Source organism: Morone saxatilis, unplaced genomic scaffold, assembly GCF_004916995.1.
Source record: "Morone saxatilis isolate NCDOM2014 unplaced genomic scaffold, NCSU_SB_2.0 Contig14, whole genome shotgun sequence".
NCBI classification, from domain to species: domain Eukaryota; kingdom Metazoa; phylum Chordata; class Actinopteri; family Moronidae; genus Morone; species Morone saxatilis.
In genome coordinates, this window is record NW_023339696.1 from 15,375,997 (window position 1) to 15,400,134 (window position 24,138).

The following is a 24,138-nucleotide window of genomic DNA, read 5'->3' on the forward strand; positions in this document are numbered from 1 at the left end:
ATTAGGACAACACACTACATGCATTCAGCATACAAGTATGGGCTGATTAATAGTTCTATATAAATTGTAAAAAAAAAAGTAAAGTTTTGCATCTACGTGTCCACCTGAGGACACGACAATAAGTTCACCTTTCTGTTATTCCGAATGCGCCATCATCTGCTTTCAGTGTGTTTTAGGTTTTGTTGCTAACAATCACATTTTTGTTCTTGATTGTCTTAAAATACATTATACAATGATAAGAAGAAGATAAGCCTCATCATTACTGCAGCATGTCAAACTCCAATCATTTTTCTTTCCTTCTGTATCTGGGAAGCTAATCTGTTCTATTCAGCTCCTTTTTCCTTTAAGGGATTTTAATTTACAAATGCAATTATACGCCTAATCCATTATTCAGCTGCTTAGGTCCACCGAGTGCACTGCCTTGTAATTATGCATAAACCCTGGACTATCCAGTTGTAATTACTTTGATATGCCCCACCCCCACTCATCTTACAGCTGGACAATGTCCAGTACCTTTCTTACATAAGAGACATTTTAAAAGGGGACTCACCTTTATATAGAATTATATTTTGCTTGCTTGAAGCAGCTAAAGCAGAGTCTCATCTCATATGTGATGTCATCAAAAGTTAAAAAATGGGCATGCTCAGTTGATAAAGAATTGGAAGCTGAATTTAGGCAATGTAGCTACATTTAGTTACCAGTTCATAGGTTTATCTGTACAATATAATATAATACAATAAACCAGCTCTTGTAATTTTGTGGTGTCAAAAAGGTGTTGAATCAACTTGGACTTGACTGTGCTATACTGAAAGATGTTTGTAATCTTTTAACATGCATGAGTGGGACAAAATCTTAGAAACATCTTTCAGTGTAATGCGATCCAAAACAATAGCAACCCTACAGACTCTAAGATTATCATGTAGGTAAATCAACAACCTTTCTGAACAAAACATGAACATCAATGCATGTTAACTGCAGGACGTTTGTGCAATATTTCATTGTGTTGCACCTAATAAAGTTTGCACACCCATGTTTTTGAGCAACAGAAGCAGAGATAAGGGGTACAGTTACAGTGAGGAAAATATACCTATATGCCTGCAAAAATACTGTGTTTTTAATGATTTTGCCAAAAAGATCCAGGATCTGTCTCTAGATTACATTTTCATCATCATGCCAATCTGCCCAATATTATACATGATCAAATCAAAAGATGTTATATTATGTTCCTTTACCAGATAGATTTTTTGCTCACAAACACATTGTTTAATCCAGCATCATCCAGAGGAAGTACTGAATGTAAGCAAGGGGAAAAGTCACACCCTTTTTCCTTTCTGTGACGTCAGTCACCACAAACCTTTAACCTTACTCAGTAGTCTCAGCTGTACACACAGTCCACTGTGTCAACCTCTTCTCAAAGCATCTCCAATGTGTGTGTTTGTATGCGTGTGTATGTGTGATGTAAAGATGATCCCTTGCCTCTCCCACAGTGTTGAACTTGGAGGGTCTTGGCTTTGGTGTCTGTGCTGCTTGTTTATATCAATGAACTTGACAGCTCTCATTGCATTATTACTTGCCTGTCTTTCTGCCTTTGTGCCCTCTGTGGCTCAGATAGAACCATGTGCTATTTATAGAGGATAAGCCTTCACACATGTCTAAATGCACATGCAAAATATAAATATATAAGCTAAAACCCTTCTTTGTCAAAGTTAACAGACAAAGACAAAACTGTGAAAAGTAGAACAGGCTGAATGCTTTCTTGCACAGTACGGATATGAGACATAACACTGTGTAATGGAAACATCATGTAAACCAATCTTTATGTACCACAACAAGTTTTGCATTTTTGCAGGCCTCTAATAAATAATCACTCAAACAATCCTCAGCGCTGCTTTCCCAGGCTGCTGGGACTGTTACAGCTGGAATAACAGTTTGTGGTTTGGACTCCTGTTTTTCCCAGTCACGCCATTATCTCTGCCTGCCTCATGCACAAACACAGCTCAGGTCCACCACAGGCTGGCAATACACAGATTTTATATATTGATGTAAAATCCTCAATCCAGGCATGATAAAGTTTTCTGCGTTTCCTCCACACACCTGTCACCCTCTTTATTCCTATTGCATGGAATGTTTTGTACAAGCAGTGTTTGTTTTTGCAAACATAGGCATATAAGAAAGGGAATATTCTGTAAATCCTGTCATACTTCACAGTGCAGTACTACAGAGAAAGAATTTATAATGTTTGCTCTGACAGATAATAAACAATTAGAGGCTATAAAACTTTATGGCAGGTTTTATTAAAACATCTGCCATTAAGCCTCTGATGGAATACAATTTAAAATGTCTAAACTGTACCAGTGTATCCTGGCAATCTGCATTTCATTAGCCTTTGATCAATGTGTTAATGAGCGTCTTTGTTCTGTTTGAAAGCATTTTATGAAACTGTAAGTAATGATATCCCCACATACAGTGATTGCCTTTGGATAAGTCTCGTATCAAAATATGTCTGATGTCACATTTTTGAAGTTGGTATTTGTATTAACTGACTAAAAAAAACGAGATAAATCAGTTCACGGACAGAAAAACAAGCCACAAATGTGCAGATGAAGTATGTTTTACATTGTTTGTCACAGACCCATCACTTACATGGTGAGTTGGCCATTGCTGTTTATCAAAGTAATATATGTTAAGGGCTTAAGAATAAAAAAGATTGAAGCAGCTTCATGTTGCCAACATTAAATAATGTGTTTACCCAGTCTCATTCCCTGCTGGCAAAACAACACCTGCCTCTTTGCCCTACCACCATACTAACAGGAACTGACAAGTGGAGCAATAACTCAGCTATCTTTGAAAAGAGCACTCATTGATTCTTACATTAACCTATATATTTAAACTCAGACAGCAGATCTTGGAGATTAATCCCACAAAAATGGTATATGTTCTTAATTCACCTGACAGCGTGACAGTGAACACAACATCCAGTATAACAAGTAAGAAATAAAGGGTGTAGCTACATTACCCGTTATTTATTTCATGTTATACTTCATATAAATAGCTAGGTTTTATTTTAAATGTTTGGTCTTTTTTAAATCAAAGAAACACATTTCTTGTCATTAGAATTTATCAACAACTTCCACTTTATATTCATGAAAATTTTCTTTATTTCTAAAAAATAAAACAAATTTTGTCAACATTTGTTTGTATTGTCCAATGAATGTTTAGATATGGCCATTTGCTGAAATGCTCAAAGCAAGGGGTACAGTAATATCTTAGAGGTGGACAGTGAGAAGCCAGTCACAGCTATTGACAGATGACAGATGAGAGCAGTCAGTTTGTCATGGCTTGTCATGGTGGTGTTGAGGTGGACGGTGGATATGTGGTAGTTTCAAGATAAACACATGTTTTCTTTTTACATTATACAGGTGAAAACTGAAATGACGCTTCTCTTGCAGCTGAAACAGATAGCCTCATTAGATTTGATGTGATGCAGTATTTCCTCTATGTATGCTGCTTTAGCTGTGATGCACACCTTTCCTATTTCTACAGGTTATCCCACATACCCAGAACATGTTCTGGAAGATTTGTATTTGCAGATCACACAATGTTTCATCATTGTCCGTCTTACTAAAAAGCTGGCCTCTTTTGACACTCATTTATCGATTATATTTCCCACCGGCTGTACTTCCAAGGTAGATGCTGACATTTAGCTCCTCACTTACATTTACTGTTGCCTGTCTTTCCATCCAGCAAACTTTTTGAAGAAATAACACACCCCATACACTTAAAGAAAACAATCCAACGTGCAGATTAAAATGAAAATAGCTTAAGTACTGTTTTTTAGATGCACACATTGAGTCATTTCTATCCTTGTTTGAGTGTACATTCTTGGTGCTTTTGTGTTTTTGTTCAGAAAGTGAGCAGGTTAAGAGACACTGGTACAACTATGTGGCAAAGCTAAATATCAGATGAAAAAGCTGAGGTAATATTTCACACTGGGTGATATATCACTTTGATATTAAGATTTTTTTTAAGGCATATGTTTTTTACATTTGTCTATCCTCTTAGCAGTCACACCTCTGACACTTCGCTCCTGACAGGGAGGTGTAAATCGAGGCCATGGTGGCAGAAGCGGTTCACTACTGACCAGCTGGCCTTCTGCTTAATGAAGAGACGCAGCTTGTCCCTGAAAGTTTCTCCTAGAAAGCTGTAGATAATGGGATTGAGGCAGCTGTTGGAGAAAGCTGCCAGGTTAACAATGTGGCCTGTGAGTGGGTAGTCATGCCACAGGGTGGTAGCAGTCCTCTGTGACGGGTCAGCTGTGCCCTGCAGCAGCTGGATGCTGATGAAGACGTTCTCTGGCAGCCAGCAAATAAAAAACACCAGAACCACCACCACGATCATGCGCAAGGCCTTCTGCCGCCGTGGCCACAATCCACGGTGCTTCTGTGCCCTCATGAGGATTCGCCCAATCAGAGAGTAGCATAGACCAATGATGGAGAAGGGCACCAAAAAGCCAATGGTTACCTCCAGCCACTGAATCTCAAAGACATTGGCAAAGCAGAAGTGCACCTCACCCCTGTGCTGAGTTTGCACAATGGTGAAAGGGAGAAGGGTGGCCAGGATAGAGGCCATCCAAATGAGGCCACAGCTGAGCTTGGCGTGCTGCATAGTCCTCAGTGGGCTGCTGCTCATGGAGCTAGCCAAGGCAATGTATCGATCGAAGCTCATCCATGTGAGGAAGAAGATGCTGCTGTACATGTTGACCTGCAGGAAAAGGGACATGAAGGTGCAGAGGACAGCGTAGTCATAATACTTCTCATTCAGATTGAAAACCTCAATGAGGGAATCTGCCACCAGGATGAGGTCAGCTACAGCCAGGTTAACAAAGTAAAGGTCTGGGATGGTCATCTTCTCTCTGTGGTTCAGGTTCACCACCAGGATTAAGATGTTACCAATAAATCCAATAGGAAAGAGGAGAATGGTGTACAGGCAGGACAGGAAGAGACCAATAATGTAAGATTGGTATTTGTCTGATTCTTCAGTCAAATACGTTGCGTTGTACTCATATGAAGTGTTCAGTTGTTCTGTACTGTTTACATATATCCAGACCAGAGAGGTTGTCTGCACTTCCATACTGACTGTGGTTGGACTGTCTTGAATCATAGGCCACATGTAAGTCACCTGTACCTGCTACATCATTAGACCCTGTTAGTTCCCAGTTGTGTCTCTTTAAAAGGTAAATCATCTATGCTGTGTTTGCATGCTGACAGAAGTCAGGTGCATGGAAACACAATGGTTACGGTTTGTTTGACCCCATGTTGACATCAAGGTTCATCAGTACCAATAGATTCCAGACACAGGATGGAAGCACCTCCATGTCTTAAAATTGTCTTTGGCTGGCTTTTGTAACCTGATGACTCACATCATCCAGACTGTCCAAACTGTGGTTCTGAGATTAGAAGGCGGACCTCTCCTCTTTTGAGTCATCTGATTTGAGTGCTGCTTTGTCTCTCCAAATCCACGTGCATCTTTATTCAGCGAGCCTTGGCCAGGGACGCTATTACTGTGACACCTGAGCTGTGGTGAGGAGAGAAGGAAAAAAAATAGCAAATGAAAGAGAATTAGGTTCACATACTTAAAAAAACAACAATCTTGTACAGTTAAATGAGAATAACTAAGAAGTATAGCACTTTTTATTTATTACAAAAAACTTAAAATTCTTAATATCAAGTATGAAAAAGGCAAAAGTCCAGTTTGGTAAGAGAAGGGTTCTAAACTGGATAGCAAACAACTAAGTATGCGCATTAACATTCAAGCTTCAGACTTAAACAGATGCATTGAAATCCTTAGAAATCCTCAGCCAATCCAAGTTTACTCGTTTGTCCAGACATGATGACTATTAATTGCAGAGATGAAAACATATTTGTCATTAACATTTAACAAACCTCTGTGTAAAGCTTTCTGTTTTGATGGCAGACAAATCACATTCAGTTTTGAATGTATTAAACACAAAATCTATGTTTTATATGCTTTGCAAGCTTGTATATTACTAGCTATCCTCTTCCTTAGTTGATCATTTTCAGGCCCAAAATCTCAGACATTCTGTTCTGCAAACATGACCTTTAGCAAACATTCACAGCCCTTAGGGTTTCCACCAGAGGAAGCCTACTTCAATTTTAATGCATTCTTAATGACAGCAGTAATTCAGCACATAAATGGCTCTGCATATAGATCGTACAGAGACATTTTCTGCCATAGTTTTTCAAATAATTGCTTTAAAGCATATTCTCCAATAAGTAAACAATCATTATCACAGCATGAGTAGCGTACTGCCTTTTCTTTCTAATTTTCAGGAAGACTTCAAAATCACTCATGAAACAATAAGAACAATGATCTTAACAAGTGTCATGACACATCTAAGCTCACATAATTATAAAAAAAAATCTGAGAAATGATCTTGACACCAAAACATCAGTTAACTCTATCTGATATATGATTCATGAGTTATCCTTTTATAATACTGGAATAGGAAACAGTTCTTCTGTTCTGCTGATTTTCCACCAAAATCAGTGAGACCGTAGATCATGTAGAAGTGCTCTCCAAGAAACTACTATCAGCCACTCCAGACATATAGAGAGCAAGATAAAGAGCGAGTTGATGACATAATGTACAACTCATTATGCAACAAGATTCACAAGACAGGAGGATGCCCCCATTTACAGTTTAACAGACACCATATTATGTAAGTGTAAAGTAACAATTACAATATAGTTAGTATATCACCTGTAATTTTAGTGTAAACTGTCTTTGTTTTTTAAGACGCTACTTGACATTGACATAAAACACATAAAGCACTATTAAATAGCCACCGACCGTAGCAAATACATGGGAATCAAAAGCAGCCCTTACTTTTTAAAATTTGGGATTTGATGTTCCTCCATGCTTGTCCGGTACAGAAGTCAGAGAGACACAGATTTGTAAATCCCATGTCCGGGCTTCTCTTCTGCACCACCTGCTGTTTGGCCCAACCCTGTCTGGAGAGGAGAGGAGGGCGGGAGAGACAGAAAGGCAAGAGATGATCTGTCACCCAGGGTTTGTCACCATGCTTCATCAGATTCCCTTTTCTCTGCCTCCTTTTTTTTTGCCCAGTTTGTGATTCCAGGTGTCTGCTGAGTATCTAAAAAGACCCAGTAACTGAACTGACTGAGAGCTGTTTTTAACACAAAGGAAAGTTTAGACAGCAAATAAGTAGAGTGTGGAGTTTGCCTCAACCAGGTTGTGTTGTTATGGAAACCACTCATACTGTTTTTTGTGCAGTATTTGATCACCTGGGTTGTCGGGCTCTTAGTCTTAAGGGCCATGAGGGTCATGTAAACACACTGCACATGACCTCTCAGTTTTTCCATCATTATGTTTGTAAAATAGTTTGCCTACTGTACTGTATTGATTATTGATTTTCACTAACAACAAAAGACATTGACCCTTGCTTATTCAATGTTTCATTCTCTATACTACAATTACATTCAGATAAAGCTTAAAAATTTGTGAGCCTTCACTTTCAGTAAGGTGGAAAACAGAACAGACTCTTTGCTCCTGGGTAAGGAGTAACATTAATGTAATTTGAACTAATCTGTGTCCACACTGTGACTATGGAGACCTATTTGATGTGATGTTGGCTAGTGATGTGTCTAGTGGGATGCATTAACTGCAGATGCCTGCAATAATTGCAGACATACAATAACCATCTGCTACAACAGAGCTATAGGTATATATTGAAATAGACTGCTTCATATTAAATCATAGTTGTAAAACTAAATCATCTTAGAAAACACTATTATTATTATTATTATTATTATTATTATTATTATTATTAATATTATTTTAATTGACCCCTACATTATCTATTGATATCATAGGCCTGCCATGATCAAAGGGCATTTATTCCCAAATGATCATTATGCAGCTGCAAAAACAGCAGTGGGGGAAATCACTCTGGACTCCTCATATAAGGAAAGGATCCATGTTCCATGACAACAAGAATTTTTAGTTTCTCCAGAAGGCAGATTGTGACTCTGAGGTCTTTAAAAGGTGGAAAGGTCCCTTCATCCAAAGACAGCCAGAGGGGAAAGAAAAGGCAAGGCCAAGGCTGGATTACTGCCTGGAGGTATGGGGTTGCAGCTCCTTTGGCAGCGCTGCACCAGCTCCAGGGCTTTGAATGTGATACGAACAACAACAGAAAGCCAGTGGAGTGCATTCGTCAGGGGTCTGAAAACAAAACAGGTCACAGCTCTCAAGCTTGAACATGGTGGATAAAGTTCTTGGTATGATGGGGTACAATTTAGGATTTACTGATTGCAGAAGCAGATTTTGAAAGTTTTAAAAGTCAAGACACTGCTGCTCAGTGGCTAACAGAAGAATTGCTATATTGAGCTGGTGTGTGCATCAATAAAAAAATAATACTTGCTACACACATTGCATACTCTGCTTGCTTCTGTATATATCCAATACAGCCTTGCAATAAAGTGGCCTGTTTATACCCGACCCAATCAGTTGCTCTGCGGCTGCTCATGTATTGTAGCATTTTACCAATAGTCCAGTCAGGTTGCTTAAGACATTTTAATAGAGGAAGAATCATTTTTTTATTGTCTCCCGCCCTGCAGTAGACAAACTGGCACCGTGCAATCTCTTGCTGGAGGGTCTGCTTCTAGGAAGCCGGGTGTCACTGCCTCACTTCAACATGCTAGGTAACCTATTTGCTTGTACTAACCTGCATATCACAAGGTGATGTCTTGGCTTACTGCTCTTAATGCTCTCAGTATCTCACAAGCAGATAGAGAGGGGCACAAGAATATATTCACTCTTCTGTTTAGCTCTCCAGAGTAGCAAAGACATGGAACATCTCGGGACTCATAGTGCTGAAGGTAGGACAAAGAAAGACAAGGGGGACTGAGGGAAGAGTTAGAAAGCTATTTTGTGTGGAGTTATTCAGTGACATAGAGGAGCACAAACTCTGCCTTGAAACCAGAATAGCTAAGTGCTCACAGTTAATATGTTTAAGCTTGAAAAAGTAAAGGCATCATCTTAAACATTGGTTAAGTGCTGGTTTCATCTTGGAGAAGTGAAGTACCTCTTGCTGATTTGAGTGCAGATGACACACAGCCTCATGTCTTGAAAAAGTTGATTCTGGTAGTCAGGAAATGGCGCAGCAGAGCAGCAGTGATGGTCTGAGGGAGCCGACAGGGTCAACACGGCAGCTGGTAGCCCTGCTGGCACAAACAAGTTTGGGTTCTTGACAAGAAAAGGGACAGCAGAGAGCAGTTTCTGTGGGTTAGAAGAAGAGGATTTTAGAAGTAGTAGAAAGTTGATTCAGCTCCTGAGATGAAAAAAGGAGAGAGCAGACAATCTGAGAGGTCATACAGCAAGCCAGATTTGTGCGATTTTCTCTCAGCTACCTGAAATCTCAGTTATTCAGTCTGCATGACTACACACAGATAAGGGGAAAGTGGGGATGTAGAGGTCAGTCTAGTGGAAATGTGCTAGAGACTGTCAAAGAGAGGAGAGGAGAGAAAAAAGGGAAAGTGTGCATATTTCCCTAGATAGTGATGACATGAAATGAGACCAAGTTAAAAAAGTGTTATTCAAATGTGCCATTCAGAGACATAGATATACATGTGCTGCACTTCTGGTTAGATGCTTAACTACATTTGGTTGTCTAGTAGTTGTACTTTGTGCAATGACAATAAAGTTGAATCTAATCTAATCTAATCTAATCTAATCTAATGTTACAGTCAAATAAACTATATGTGATAGCACTGTTTAAAGCCCAGTGGAGCAGACTTGGTGCATATGTCATAATAACCCTTCCAAAAGGCTGCCGTAATAGGCTTAAAAGAGGAGTTGTGACATTGACTGATTCTAAGATTTCTTCGGACTATAAAGCACTTCCAAGGAACTGATTAAGTAAGGTAACGTAAGTTTAAGTAAACAGCGAACCTCATCTGGTAAATGTACTTCCAAGACTAGCTTCCAGAAAAAGGATCTTGCATGTGCTAACAATGGCTGGAGTTATGTGTGATGGCAAAGGGTGATATAAACAACTTGAAGAAATAGTGAGGTGTGTTGTAGCAAAATTATTTATAGTGAATGGTTGTTCTGTTTTATGTCTTTCTCTGTCAGTTACAAGGCTGAAATAAGTAAGCATGTCATCTCCAATCTTAAACTGGCCTTGAGTTTTGCGTCTTTGCGACTCTGAATTTACACATTGTCCTTCAACTACTTCCTGTGTGAGACCTTTTCAACTATTACTTTACTGAGGCTTGTGAGAGAGGATGCATTCCCTGTTGATGTCCACTGGGTGGCCCACTGGCATAAAAAATGAATAATGTTGGACAGTTTGAAGAAAAGTATGAACATGACTGCACAAGCTTTGGCTGACTAAAAGAAATGACTGATTGACTGATGACTGATGTGGTGAAGAGGATGGTTTGAAGAAGTTTTTGTCTCACCAAAATACATTAACAGGTGAGAGCATTTTGCTGGATTTAGTATTCTAAATCATTCAAAGAGGATGAGAGCTAAGTAATTTAATTATACGGTAAATGACAAGGAGAATTTAACGTTTGCTTTGGTCTTGGTATTTTATTATGATAACCATGAAATCATACCATAACTGTGAAAACATATCATAGTAACTTTTGTTTTCTTGTTCATGTAAATGAAAAGGAAAACAGTTCCCATCCAGTGACATCTAATGAAAAAGACAACATTACCGGTGCTGTTAATGGGAAGTTGTGGGGTTTAGCTGCTTGTGGTTGAGGGAGTGAAAGTGGGAGGTCTAGAGGAGGGAGGCTACAACACCCTCATCTGCCTCCACTTACCAGTCTGATGTGCTTCTGGCTCCATCCAACATCTCCCACAGCCACAACCACAACCTCTGAATGGAACATCCTGCACAGTCCAGCTCATCTGCACTGCTTCCAGGGCCATGTTTGATATTTAGTTGATGCTAGGATTTTATTGTAAGAGTTTTTTTTTTTTTAATTCTCTGCTTCCATTTCTGAAGAGGAAAAGCAAAGAACAGGATTGGCAGGGTGGATTGTTTTAAAGGCACATGCACTGGTTCACTTGTCTCCCCAGAGCTGAAGAGATGTGGTGGGTCAAAGATGAAGGCTCCTTCCTGCAGTCTCTGCTCTGTGCTGTAGGATTCATATGGTGGGAGCTTTCAAATGTGTCATCATGAGAACTACATCTGAAAAGAGCTACAGCTTTGTTATTCTATTCACCAATCACAGTAGTATGTGCTAAACAGGACAAAAATCTAATGTTTTTTTTTAAATCTGTTTTATCTGCTCGTGGTTTATTCCAATTTGGGATCAAAACCAGCTTGGCTTTACGGCATGTTGTCTTTTCTATTTTATCTTGTTATATCTTCTTTGCGTTGAGTCACTTCCCCTATTCTCTTTTCAGCGTGTAGTCTATTTTTGTATCTGTTTTGTTATGTGAATATTTTTCAGTCTCTAGGGTCTGTCACTTTCACTCTCTTCCGGTAGGTTGGTTCAAGTATTCAATATTTTGTACCGCTGTTGCCCTCTTACTGACACTCTGGAACAGTGTGAGATAGTTTTCTAAAATACTAACTGTAACTTGTCTTGTCTAGACTTTACATTCTACAGCTCAATTTAACCCACATTAGGAAAAACAACTGTGGTCTAGGGGTGTGTGTGAAACTTGGTTGACAGCCAGATAAAACATTTAAAGCCACAAGCCAAATGTTCTGGCTACATAGGTGGTCTGATGTGTGATGCTGTATGTTTGACTGAAGTTGACCCTAATACTTTTGGTCGAGTTGCACCTCTAAAGGAGAAAAACAACATTAAGACTAATGTAGCACATTAAAAACTGTGCTTTGTCAGCGTTAACCCTGTTTCCTGTTGCTTGTACAGTTAAGAGCTTTTCCTGGTCTACTTCGAGTCAGTGCAACCTGAGGAGTTCACTTTTAATACATGCATGATTTTGTGTGTGTCAGTTTTAAGAGTTTTGAAATGGGTCTGATTGCAGCCATGACACACACTCTTATGATTGTGGGGTACAAAAATGCCCACTTTTTCTTCTTTTCTATTTTGCATTATTTTTGGCCAATTCTTTGGCCATCAAGGGCCATAACCCAATAAAATACTTTCCTGCAGATGTATTACTGAGCAAAATATAAATTAGACAGCAGTGTCTGCCAAACTGATGATGAATCCTAACATAGTGATAAAATAGTAGGCACCTTAAATAATTCAAAGTGTGTAATAAAAACTTTGTGTAAAATTTTGTTACTGGTGCGTTTGCAGACAAATGTCCTACTTTTTCATCTGTATTACATCTTAGAAAAACACCCCTCTTGCATCATTAGCTTCCTGTAAAAAAAACAAAAAGTAGCACATAAATACAGATGGTAAATACACTGACGTACTGGTGAATTGTGTTCTTTGTGCTGTTCGCTTGAGCTAATAGAATCAAGTGAAAGCCCCATGAAACTCCAGTCCTCAGAGGGGGAAATGGCAACCATGACAACCATTTTCAATTCACTCCATTATCATATCATTTCCAGATGTAGTACATATAATTCAGACCTCCCCCTCCTCCTCCTGCTGGACCTCTTATGATTGCTCTTTTTTTTCCTCTAAAGATGTTGTAAATACATACACTATTGTGCAATCCAATGTTGTTACTGTTGCTGGGTCTAATGTAAGAATGTGTAGTACTGACAACAGCTGATGCATTATGAGTACTCCTCCCTGTAATATGACACCTTACCTCAGTCTGTTGAGCTTTAATTGTAACCTAATTATAAAGTTTGATTTTCATAGTGATCCATCACTTCATCAACTCAATCCTGCTAGCTTCCTGGTGCAGCACTTTTCCCCCCAGCTCCAACTTGCAGGCTGTCACACAGCTCTCAGTGTGCAGCGTTGTTATCAGATGTAGCCTACACACAACATTGTTTTCATTAAGAATGGCAACAGTATTGGACTGTCAGACCCACAGAAGACAAAACAATTCCCAGAATGCCTGGAATGTTGTCTGAGTGGCGTGGTTGAAGGGTCTCGCCACAAGCAATCTGCTGTTAGCAGCGTGGTGAGCAGGAGGAGAGCTGTGGCATCCTTCCTCACTCCCATTGTCACAGCAGCTCAGATGGAGGGAAGAATCCCCACAACCTGCCCATCATCCTGACCTGATCATAGCATTAGAGGGTTGAAGAGCTAGAATAAACAGTACTTTGTTTTCAGCCTTTTGCAAATAAAAAAGTAAAATAATTTGAGTATTTTTCCATTTCAAGGAGACATTTTGGGGACAAAGCACCAATTCCAAAGTCTCTTCCATTGATACTTGTCATATTTGGTTAACTTGATACAAGAACCAAGATGTTTGGAACTAAATATGCCAAAACACCTTTCAACAACAGAATGCATAGCAGATGTTTCAACATACGGTATTGTCACATTATCATAAGTATTGTCAGATATAATTGACATAAGAAGCGGTGATATCCTTGTTAGTTTATTGTTTAATCAGTCTTTGACTCAATTGACAATAGAGTAGATTACTTACAGAATCTAAATATATCTCTCAGAAAATAATACTGTGTTTTTGAAAGAGCATGGTATCTTCCTGTAAATCTCTCACATACAATATATACACATTATTATACACATACACTTGCATACACAGTCCCAAAAGCATCACATCTGAAAGTGGATTCATCTGGACTTGAGGTTTTGCTGTTCAAATAGCTGAATTGCATCTGCATACAGTTGACACACAAGAACTTTGAGGGTGTTTTTATACGTGGTCTGTTTCAGCAATTTAACTAAACTCAAATTTCTCCGCACTGGTGTGAGATTATGGCCCCTCTGAAATAATAAACCAAAGTCAGTCTTCAGCAGTAATCTGACTTGGGTGTAATTTTGAGCCCAATTTGATCAAGCTTTATTTGCCAGTTGTCTGCATCGTGCAGTCAGTCAATTTGTGGTGACTGTTAACTATTACCCCTGCCAAGGAGTTTGTTTTAGGTCTGTCTCTAACTTAAAAATGGCTAAATGGATTTTAGTGAAATTTGGTGAAAAGTCAGGGCATGGGAAGAAAGAAAACTGATTAGATTAGTGCTAGAAGTGAGGCCTTCTTTGTGTAATTGGAACCAAATTTAGATTGGCACATTCACATATCAACTCCAAGTTAAATGACTGCTGAGTTAACTGGTCATAGCTCCTAATTTAGCTATTCTCCAAAAATCAGCCCAGTTGTCATTTACTTGTTTGATGAAGGTTCAGATACAGACTGAAATTTACCATCAAAATAACAGATACTGAGTGCCTTCCAGTTGGATGTCTAATTAGAAACATAAATTTAAAATTGACATAAATTCTATTGACATTAACTTCATTAAAAAATCACCAATGGCAACATGTTCTGCTGTCACATAATCAGACAATCTTCAAACATTCAATTCTATTCATTATAATTCAAGTGCTTATTGATTAAATAATAGTTGGAGTTTTGTTAAAAATAAACATAGACACAACTGCAATCTCTGACAGTATATAGTAAACCAATTTAGGGCTGAAAATGGACACCACCTTAAGAAATGTTGCTTAAATGTCAAAAATCAGACAGTCACAAGCTTTGATTCAAACCCTGTATCTTTTGACCACACATGTACTATTGTTTGCCTTCTGGTGCTAAATGTAACAGTAAGCAGTGGGACTTTGAACTGAGTTCAAATAATGATTAACTGTGTCAGGATACGTACAAGCTTGTTTTACGGGGCGGCAAATACTGTAACACAGCCTCAGTTGAAAATAAACATTATTTCTCACTGTAGATACACATAACGAGGGTGGGACGATGCAGCGAAAATTAAAATGTTGGACACTGTTTCATACATCAACCATAGACAAGCAACATCTCTAGTCACAAGATGTCTAAAAAATACAGTAGGTGTATGTTTGATATAATGTTATAATCTTAATAATAATTTCATTATGTATGAAAAGCATCAACGCTGTTTTAGTACATCTGGCAAAACTTCAAATTTTGCAGTGAAAGCCAAGCAGACTTGCAGAAACAGCCCAGCAGGTCAGAATTAACATACAATTGTTTATCTTAAGGTGTAAATTACAAAGAAAAGTGACTATCATTTATTGTTGTCTGAGAGTTGAATATAACAGTGTGCCCACCTTCCATTTCTCTTCAAGTGAATGCCCCGCCCAGCTGGTGCATCTGTTCACAGGATGATTTATAAACTGGCCCTCTCATTCAGAAAGCAAAAACAAAAAACAAAAAAACCACTAAACTAATGCAGTGATGCAACAGACCTCATGCAAAAGCAAGTTTTAAATTTTCATTTTATAACTGGGCTTCATCACTATTAGTCTGTTCTGTTTTCACTAAATTCCAGGCAAGAAAGCAAAGCAGCTTTGCCAACAATGTGCAGATTACCTTAATGCATCTGAGCAGCATTACAGTTCAAACTCTGTGACAAACACAGTTTTCAGGTGCTTGGCAGGCAAGTCTTTTATAGTTTATGAAGGTTTCTGATAGTGCCTCTAGAGTGACCCAGACAGGCTTCATATTTCCACTGGACAAAACCTCCCTACCACTCATGAATGCTCATACAATTTAGGGAATGTACATGCCACTACCTCAGGGCCCTCTCTGTGATCTTGGGGGGGGGACACTTCACTGACACTATGTGAGGGTCTTCATGCATAATTCCTGCAGAAGCAATACACAGCTTAACAAATCACATACTGAGTTGAGGCTATCTGCTCAAATGAATGAATGAGTTGATTTGAACCACTTATGGTTAACAGGTGATGTGATTTCAGCAGAGATCACAAGAGGTATACCGGTTATGGATGAACCCTGAATACAAGCTTTATATAAGGATTTCACGTAGTTGTGTGACTTGTTGTATGGATGTATAGTTTACACAATGTATTTGTTGTGGAGCTTATAACATATGCAAGAATAATCTCTTTATACCTGTGAGTGGATACCTCAAGACATCTTTTAAAAAATGAACTGAGAACATCTCTTCATACCAGTACCTACATCTAGCTACAGGGTAGTACGGGTATCGAGAAAGAAAACAGCTTTTGAAATGAAGCTACAATTTCTGAAAGAGCATACATTTTGTATTCCACCTTTTAAATGTGAAGATTATTCAATATGATAATGAGGAATCACTCTCAACACATTTGAGTAAAAAGAAAATGCAGCTCTGAAAAGGTAGAACTGTCAAGTGATCAATGGTCTAGTTTGAGGGCGGTAAACACTGATGTTCACAGGCAGCGCGGAACGTTGCTGACACACAGTGCAAGTTCATAGCTTACTGCTTGTTGTTCTGCTTATGTGTTATGCATCAGTTGTAAAATTATTCCTAAACTGTATCTAGTAGCATATTGCGACTCTAAAGTGAAATTTAGGCAGTCATGCATTGGTCAAACTTGCACACACTGTCAGCACAGTATTCATAAACACCGCCGTTATCAAGAAAGCCGCTCCCACTAAGATGCCGTAGCGACTGGCGGTCCCTTGCAAACAGGATATTTTGTGTGTTTGTCTTAACGGTAGTGATCAGCTGATTGTGCCGATTTACAGCCCTCAAAATAGAAGTAGAGGAGAACTTCACGTGTTGACAAAAAATAACAGCACTTAGTGGTTTTTGCTTGGTTTGTCCTCTCGCTGCAGAACTGGATAGATCAGATCATGTTCTGAAGGTGACAGGAAATTCCACAGTTAGCTACGTCGCTCTTAACACAGTCCAGAGCAGTCGGGGAGCTCAGTCAGATACTGGCTCTGTAGGGGGGAGATAAGTGCCGGCTAGGTTGAGAGGTGGAAAAGGGGAAGGGGGAGTGGGAGGGGCGCCAGTAATCTCCCCGTGGGAGATCTCACGTCACCACTTGCTGCACTGTTGAGCGTTCGTGAGGGCAGGACTGGTCTCCACAGTGCAGCCTCCTGAGCAGCCGCTGAAGCTTGTTGGAGAAGTTTTTGTTCATCTGCCTATACATGAGAGGCATTGCAAAGCTGCTAGAGAAAGCCAGCAGTTTAGACACACATCTTAAGAAATAATAGGTAGGTAAGTAGTGTGCACTGTTAATGTACCCTGGTGCACCGGCTACAGTGTGTACCAACAAGGTCATGTAGTATGGGGTCCACAGTACAAACTGCACACAGACTGAGGCTAGCAGCAGTCGGTGGATCGAAGGGTCCAAGCGAGCAGAGTCCTGATCCAGAGGTGTAGACTCCTTCCTAATGCGCAAAATGAGTACAAATGCATAAAGAACAGCCACAGCTGGAACCACGTAGCCAATGAACATCATGATGGCATCTGCTGCCTCCTTGTTCTGCATTTTAGAGCACTCAACCATCTTAGTGGAGATGTGGTTGCACACATAGAAGAGCAAGGACGAGAAGCTAGTGAGCACCGCCCCGCCCCAGATGAACCCACAAACATGTTTGGTGTTATACACACTGGACATGTACGTACGAGGCAGGGCCCGCTCTATGTAGTAGTCCAGACTGAGCAGCGTGGTGGAATACATGATGACCAGAGAGGAAATGTTGAAGAGAATGAGCAGGGTAATGTAGACCTCGTTGTTGTACTCCCATGCATGCCAGCGGGTGAAGGTGGAGCTTAGCAGCTCCACAGGCGCCACCAGATTGAGCACGAGGCCCGCTATGGCCATGTTGACAAAATAAACATCCGGCATGGTCATGGACACCTTGTTGGAGAGGTTGACCACGACCAGCAGCGCATTGTAGCACAGCCCCAATGGGAAGCACACCAGGAGGTAGATGAGGGAGAAGACCGACAGGATGAGGCCATAGTCCTGGCAGAGCTGGAAGTCAACGCTGGTGTCCGTCTCATTGTAAACCATGCAGATCCACATCGCTGGGGTCACACACGGGTCACGTCTCTCAACAGGTCGACTGCAGAGTTAGGGAGAAAGAAGTTCGTTACTGCACTGGTAATAAATGTTACAGTTGATATCAATTACCAGTAATAATTAAAGCTGGGGTGATATTGACAAAAATCTAATATTGTGATATGTTTCACATAGGTTGTAAGAATGACTAAGTAAGTTCAGAACAAGCAAAAAAACATTGAGTTGTTTATTCATCCATGAGCAGAATTCAACCCTCTCTGTTTCTGATGCCGGTGCTGACTAGAGGAGCGAGCAAGGCCTTGACACGAAAACACGTCATCCACGGCACAGCTATTATGCCCTCGGTAACACTGTTAATTTCACTTCACTGCATCTGACTGGCTGAATACAAGCGCCTCACAATATGTTTCATTTGCTGGCTCAGGCCCAAAACCCAGCCACAGTGGCCAGAGCAAGTGTTTGACGCCTCTGCAAGATTTTGCTGTCTTTTCTCTGTATCTTTCTCTGTCAGTCACATGCAGGGGCATTGCTGCCTGTGCTGTGCTGCCCTTGTGCTTTTCACATGGTCAAGCAGCCACATAAACCCTTCCCGCCTAACGCTGTTTTCGTGTTACTGCCGTGAGTAAAGGACGTGCACCTTCTGTTCAGGTTCCTGCCAAGCTGACTGGGGGTCCGGCACATGGGTGATGGGTAGATTTATAAAGAGTGAAATGTGAGGCAGGCCCCGGTGAAGGGTCAGTGAGGGCCGAGTTGAGGGGTTGGAGTTCAGGGCAAGGTCAAAGAAAATGACCGTGCACATGTCGGGAGCGTTTGTGATCAAGCCTGATGGGGCTGCAATTTTTCAAAAAGCTTATGTAATGCTGCCTTGCATAATTGATTCAGGTCAGTTTAATAAATTATTCAAATAGCCTTGGTTAAGGAAAAAGAAGATCAAGAGGCTATCGCAGGATTGCAATGATAAGTCACAGAAGGTCACTGTATTTTACTTCCTCTGTGATAATTGAGCGGTTATGCTTCTGCATGTTTGGCTTCCTTCCCAAAGCAGTTTTAAAAGGAATTCTGCACAACTTTCTGGAAAGCTCCCCGTCAAAATACTGTGGAACAAAGCACAGGAAGGCAGTTCTGCTTTCAGGAGAGTAACAATGCCAGTAAAGGGAAAAGATTCTTCCGTTCACTTACGTAACACCACTACAGAGAGGCTGTTTTGGCCGTAAGTCTCAGACAGAGACCCATATACACACACAAGGGCTCAGTCCCTCCTCTATACTAATCCAATTGGCTGTAATGAGACTATAGTAGAGGCTGGAGCTCAGAGCTGGACTGGAACAGGATCAGGAGGACCAAAGTGTAGAGTTACTCTTAACAAAAAAACCTGTCTTCACCAAGACAGCAGCAGTCTGACCCCTCGTAAACATAGCTCTCTAACACAAGCTGCTAGGTGACTCATTTACTAAAACGGGCCTTGACAAAAGTACATAACGAGCTCTGATCCTCTCCCATAGATTACCAGTTTGTGCTCTTTTCACAATGTATTGTAGATGTAGTGTGCTCACTCTACACTCCTTCAGCAACCTCTGATCATTTAAGAAGAGAATGACTTTAAGAGAAGTTGGTGAAAATGAAAGAGAGCACACCGCATTGTGGCTGGCTGTCTCCATTCATTAGCACCTGCTGTATACTGACATTTTAGCACCCCTTTCATTACCACGTTGGCTAACTCTGTAGCTTACGATAGCTGCAAGGTACCCGAAATTCTGCCTAAAAAAGGAGTCATGAGTTTGTGGTACACTGGTGATAAATGACTTTAACTGTTGACCTTTCAAAAGACATTGTTTCCTGTAGCCAGTATACACCTAGTATTTGACAATGACAAACCAATGATAAAACTGAGATGAGAACTAATGCCATGGCCCTTATATTGCGCAGCAGAATGAAGGAACACAGTGGGAACAGAAACATAGGGATTTCCTACATTTACATACTGGAAGTGACATTTAGGTGTAATATAAATCAATTTTTACTTATATTATTATATTATGTATTTTGTTTCCTGCTTAACCATCAGGCCTTTCTAAAATCAGACACCCATGATTTCACTTAAAAAGGCCAAACCAATCAAGGCATTACCAAACAATACAGTCCTAAGAAATAATGAAAATGATCAATATCTGCAGCCCTGACGACTAGGAATAACACACACTTGCTCATAATTGGATGATAAACTGAGATAAACATTATCACAGGAGGTAATGAGATGTTTTCTCTTGTTGGATTGTTTAGTACAAGCTTTCAAGAACAAGTTTTTGGTAATGTTTATGCCCACCAAAGATCACCATTTGTATTTAATACAGCATGGATACAAATGTATTGCTAAGTTCATATGTGAGAATAAAATGGTAAATAGACTTTAACAGTGCCTTTCTAGTCTTCTGACCACTCAAAGCGCGATACACTACATTTCACATTGACTCATTCATTCGAAAACAGGAGAAATATGGCTTCTTCCTAGCTGATTCCCGTAAAGGTGAAGACAACATGAAGAAAAATCTTTGTTGAGTTCTTCTTGCATGGCTTTGACTGCAGATGTACACTTGGTTAAGCCCCATCTGAACTTTTTGTGCTACTCCATGTCAAAAGTGGTTAAATGAAATATTCCCAGAGGGGGAGGCCCTGCTGCAGCATGCTTCAGCCCAACCAAACACGATCTCGTATGAGTGACGCCCACGTGCTTGACGTCTCGCCGCTTTGAAGCCAGGTCTCACAGGCTGATGGGAGTAGTGTGACATACTGGGCCCACACCCCTCATATATCCTTACTGGAATTTACAGGCTCTTCTCAGAAAGTAGAAAGAGTGATGTCACATGATTCGCTACTCACGTCTGCAGCAGAGCAGCAACAGGAATACTACAGGAGGGAAATAAGATTACATGACTCACACATGTTGTGACTGTGCGTCATTGTCAGATGTGATGTATAACACAATGACATTTGATGCACAAAGTTTACTATACTTGACGGTGTATAATTTAAAGTAACTGGCCACAGAAGTACCAAACTACTCACAGTATGAGAGCTCATTAACATATAAAGGGTTCATTTAAAAAAAAGCTTTTCTGGTTCCCTTCTTGTGTGTTTCTCGGCTGCCTATTATTCTTGGAAAGCAGCCCATTAACTGAGAGTATTAATGAGGGATCTGACTTCAGGTGCATGCTAATGCTGCATAACATTTCGCAAATTAAAATTACTAAGCTCTCAGAGGTGATTAAAATACTTGCCACCAAGTCCATTTCTGTGGAAGGGGTTTAACATAATTCTGAACACTTTCCCTAAAACATTATCAGTCTCCAGAGAACTGAGTCACAGCGGTTGAATTTTTTTTGTGGGCAAGATAAGTTGTTTTGGAATGGATTCCTTCCAAACTACAGGTTTTGTGACAACATGTACATAGAGGATTTTTTCCTCTATGTACATGTACATACATTTTTCCTAAGTAATTTCCCCAGGGGGATTATTAAAGTATTTCTTTCTGATTCTGATTTGAAGACCATCTGATCTGGCCGAGTGATAACTGGCTCATATCAGGTTTTGGTGTAAGAGACGCTGTATAAGCACAGGTCACGGTCAGTCTTGATGGCTTTCTTAGCATCTTTTCTGCAACATGTTGAACCGGCACAGGCGTCAACAAAGTCAGAGTTCAATGATCAGCACAAAGCAGGCTTACTGCCATTAAGCCATGGCACACATGCATGTCCCCCTCCGTCACATGGATGAAGTTGACGACAACAAGTGCAACGCCTAAATCTCCAGAAGCATTTTATTTGGTGAGCGGTAAGACTAAGACAGAACTACTTTGTCAGGAAGTAGCATTCACTCAGCCTCCTAGTTGATGTGAAGTATGGTCAGGTGGATATATAATATCTTAAATTAGTGGCTTTAAAAGCCAATCAAAAGCTTTGATATCATTTATCAAAACAAAGATTATACATATACAAAGAAAATATATTCATCTGCCTGTTTATATAAGAATAAGGATATATGAATGATTTAAAATCACAAGACTAAACAGACACACACTTATATCAATATAAATGTAGTAATTACTAATTACTCATTTAATTGAATGTATTAGTAGTGTATTACACTATAAACATTGTTAAATGAACAGACACTATGACATCCCATTAGCTGTAGGTCCCGAAGGCAGATGTCATTTCAACAACATATAGGCTTTTATTAGGAAGTCTACAACAACTTTCAAAACTACTTTATCATTGCCAGTGAAGGAGCTTTTCAACAAGGCCTCTGATTAAACTGAACTTTTTCCCAGCACTTGAGAAAGGTGCTCCCGTGAGAAACGTCTTCAGGTGTTGTTTTCCAAACATAAACGGCTCGTTAAAACGCTACAACAGCTGAACAAAGGTACGAGAACAAACCATCCTATCGTGGTCTGTGTATTTATTATGGCACACACTGTCTCTCCATCACACTTGACTGCACAGATCAAAGCGTGGATAACTGTCACGGCTTCACCATTATTCTCCCATTTCTGCGCCTATTGTTGGCACAACTAAAGCTACTCACTCTCGCATCATCTCCCATCTCGCAGTGGGACAAATTCACTTCTCTGCCGCTCTAAGGTCAAAATTTTCACCGCAAACGCATCACATAAGTAGCTCGAAATAATACAACAGAGAGGAAAACTCACCAGAAACGTAACGTTATAGATTTGGGTCGGTGACAAACCTACGGAGGCATAGGGTTTGGATGTAGCATTTCCACTGGCATTTCTCAGTCGTTTCATTTGACAAACAGACGTCCTAAAATACGCGCTCCGGCTCTCCCCGCGCTCCCAGTGCCTAAAACCAGCAAAAACAACCGCTTTCCTGCATGTCGGCGGACATTCACTTCATCTATCAACTTTTCGGACGAGGCTTGTTCTGAAAAGGGGCCGTCCGTTTCAGACTTTACTACTGCTGGAGTGCTGCTGAGCCCTACAGTGTGTACACACGTGACCCTCCCCCACTGTCTCCTCGCTCCGCTCTCTGCTGCTCTTCCACGGTCGCGAGGCCCGAAAGCCCGTTCTCAGCTCTGATTGGACGGAGGGCAGGGAGGTGGGGCGCGAGGGAACCCAAGGGGAACACACACACATACACACACACACACACCTACACAGTTACACAGTTACACACACACTTTCCAGTTCATCAATATAGCAATTTATTGATTTGCCGAGTAAAATTATCAGTAATAATTCCTAAATGGGGATTTTAACATTTATTGTGCTTCACTTAAAAACACAATTGGTTTTTGGCCTTAGCCTGAATCCAATAACCTCAAAGAAAAGCATGCATTGGTTGCCCATAAGACTGAAACACATTTTGATTACTCTAACCATTCCTCCTTTTCACCCATGAAGAGATCTGTTCCCAAAATCAATTTTAGTGTAAGTGATGGGGTACAAAATCCTTATTACTCACTCAGCAAATGTGTTGTTGTTTTTTGTATTGGCCCCCATCATCTCCACTGAAAGTGCATTCAGAAGGGATCTCTTAATAAACAGTATTGTTTTCAGACAGACTTAACTGGTGATGATAGGTTCACAATTGTTTGTCTCAGTGATCTTTAACAATAAACATACGTTCAAAATAAAACCAGCCCTGCGTTACAACAAAATAAGGGCTTGTGTTGGTGAAGTTGTTTCAGGATCCGGTGAGATGTGAACTATGATCCAGGAAGGCCAGAGGCAGAATAACGGTGGCTTTCTATTCTGATGAACATATAAGGAAAAGTTTATATTGAATCAGAGTAGATTATCACTTTGGGAAGTATTGTAATAAATACAGAATGTTAGAAAGATGAAATACCTTTGTGTTGTTCTGTTGACTGAAGCCCCATTGAGCAACTGAAGTTTGCTAAGAAGATTAAGGATTATGATGTAAATTCTTCTAACACATATCATAATCCTGACATGGAGAACAATGTTGTACAGCAGATGTTTCTAAGTATTAAATGTGTCCCGTTTGAACAGCAGCTGAGTTCACCATGGATTACTGTAGTATGAAGATAATGATCCTAGTTAGTTAGTAACTGTTTTTTATTACAGTGCCTAAAGGCTGTAGTGTTTTATGACCAGACACATATGCAAATGTTCTTGTTTTTTGCTTTAGATGCACATTCTCCATGTTGCATTTTGCGAAGCCTGACA

General features: G+C 40.1%; 2 protein-coding genes across 2 annotated transcripts; both read right to left on the reverse strand.

The window, feature by feature from the left end:
- Nucleotides 1-4,065: 4,065 nt before the first annotated feature.
- gper1 (G protein-coupled estrogen receptor 1) lies at nucleotides 4,066-5,169 on the reverse strand. The gene has a single exon (XM_035654774.1). It carries the CDS (start codon nucleotides 5,167-5,169, stop codon nucleotides 4,066-4,068), a length of 1,104 nt encoding a protein of 367 aa, XP_035510667.1.
- An 8,370-nt stretch (nucleotides 5,170-13,539) lies between these two features.
- gpr146 (G protein-coupled receptor 146) lies at nucleotides 13,540-22,946 on the reverse strand. The gene is made up of 2 exons (XM_035654775.1): nucleotides 22,639-22,946; nucleotides 13,540-17,976 (listed from the first exon to the last, which is right to left on the reverse strand). Exon 2 carries the CDS (start codon nucleotides 17,934-17,936, stop codon nucleotides 16,935-16,937), a length of 1,002 nt encoding a protein of 333 aa, XP_035510668.1. The 5' UTR covers nucleotides 17,937-17,976; nucleotides 22,639-22,946; the 3' UTR covers nucleotides 13,540-16,934.
- Nucleotides 22,947-24,138: the final 1,192 nt, after the last annotated feature.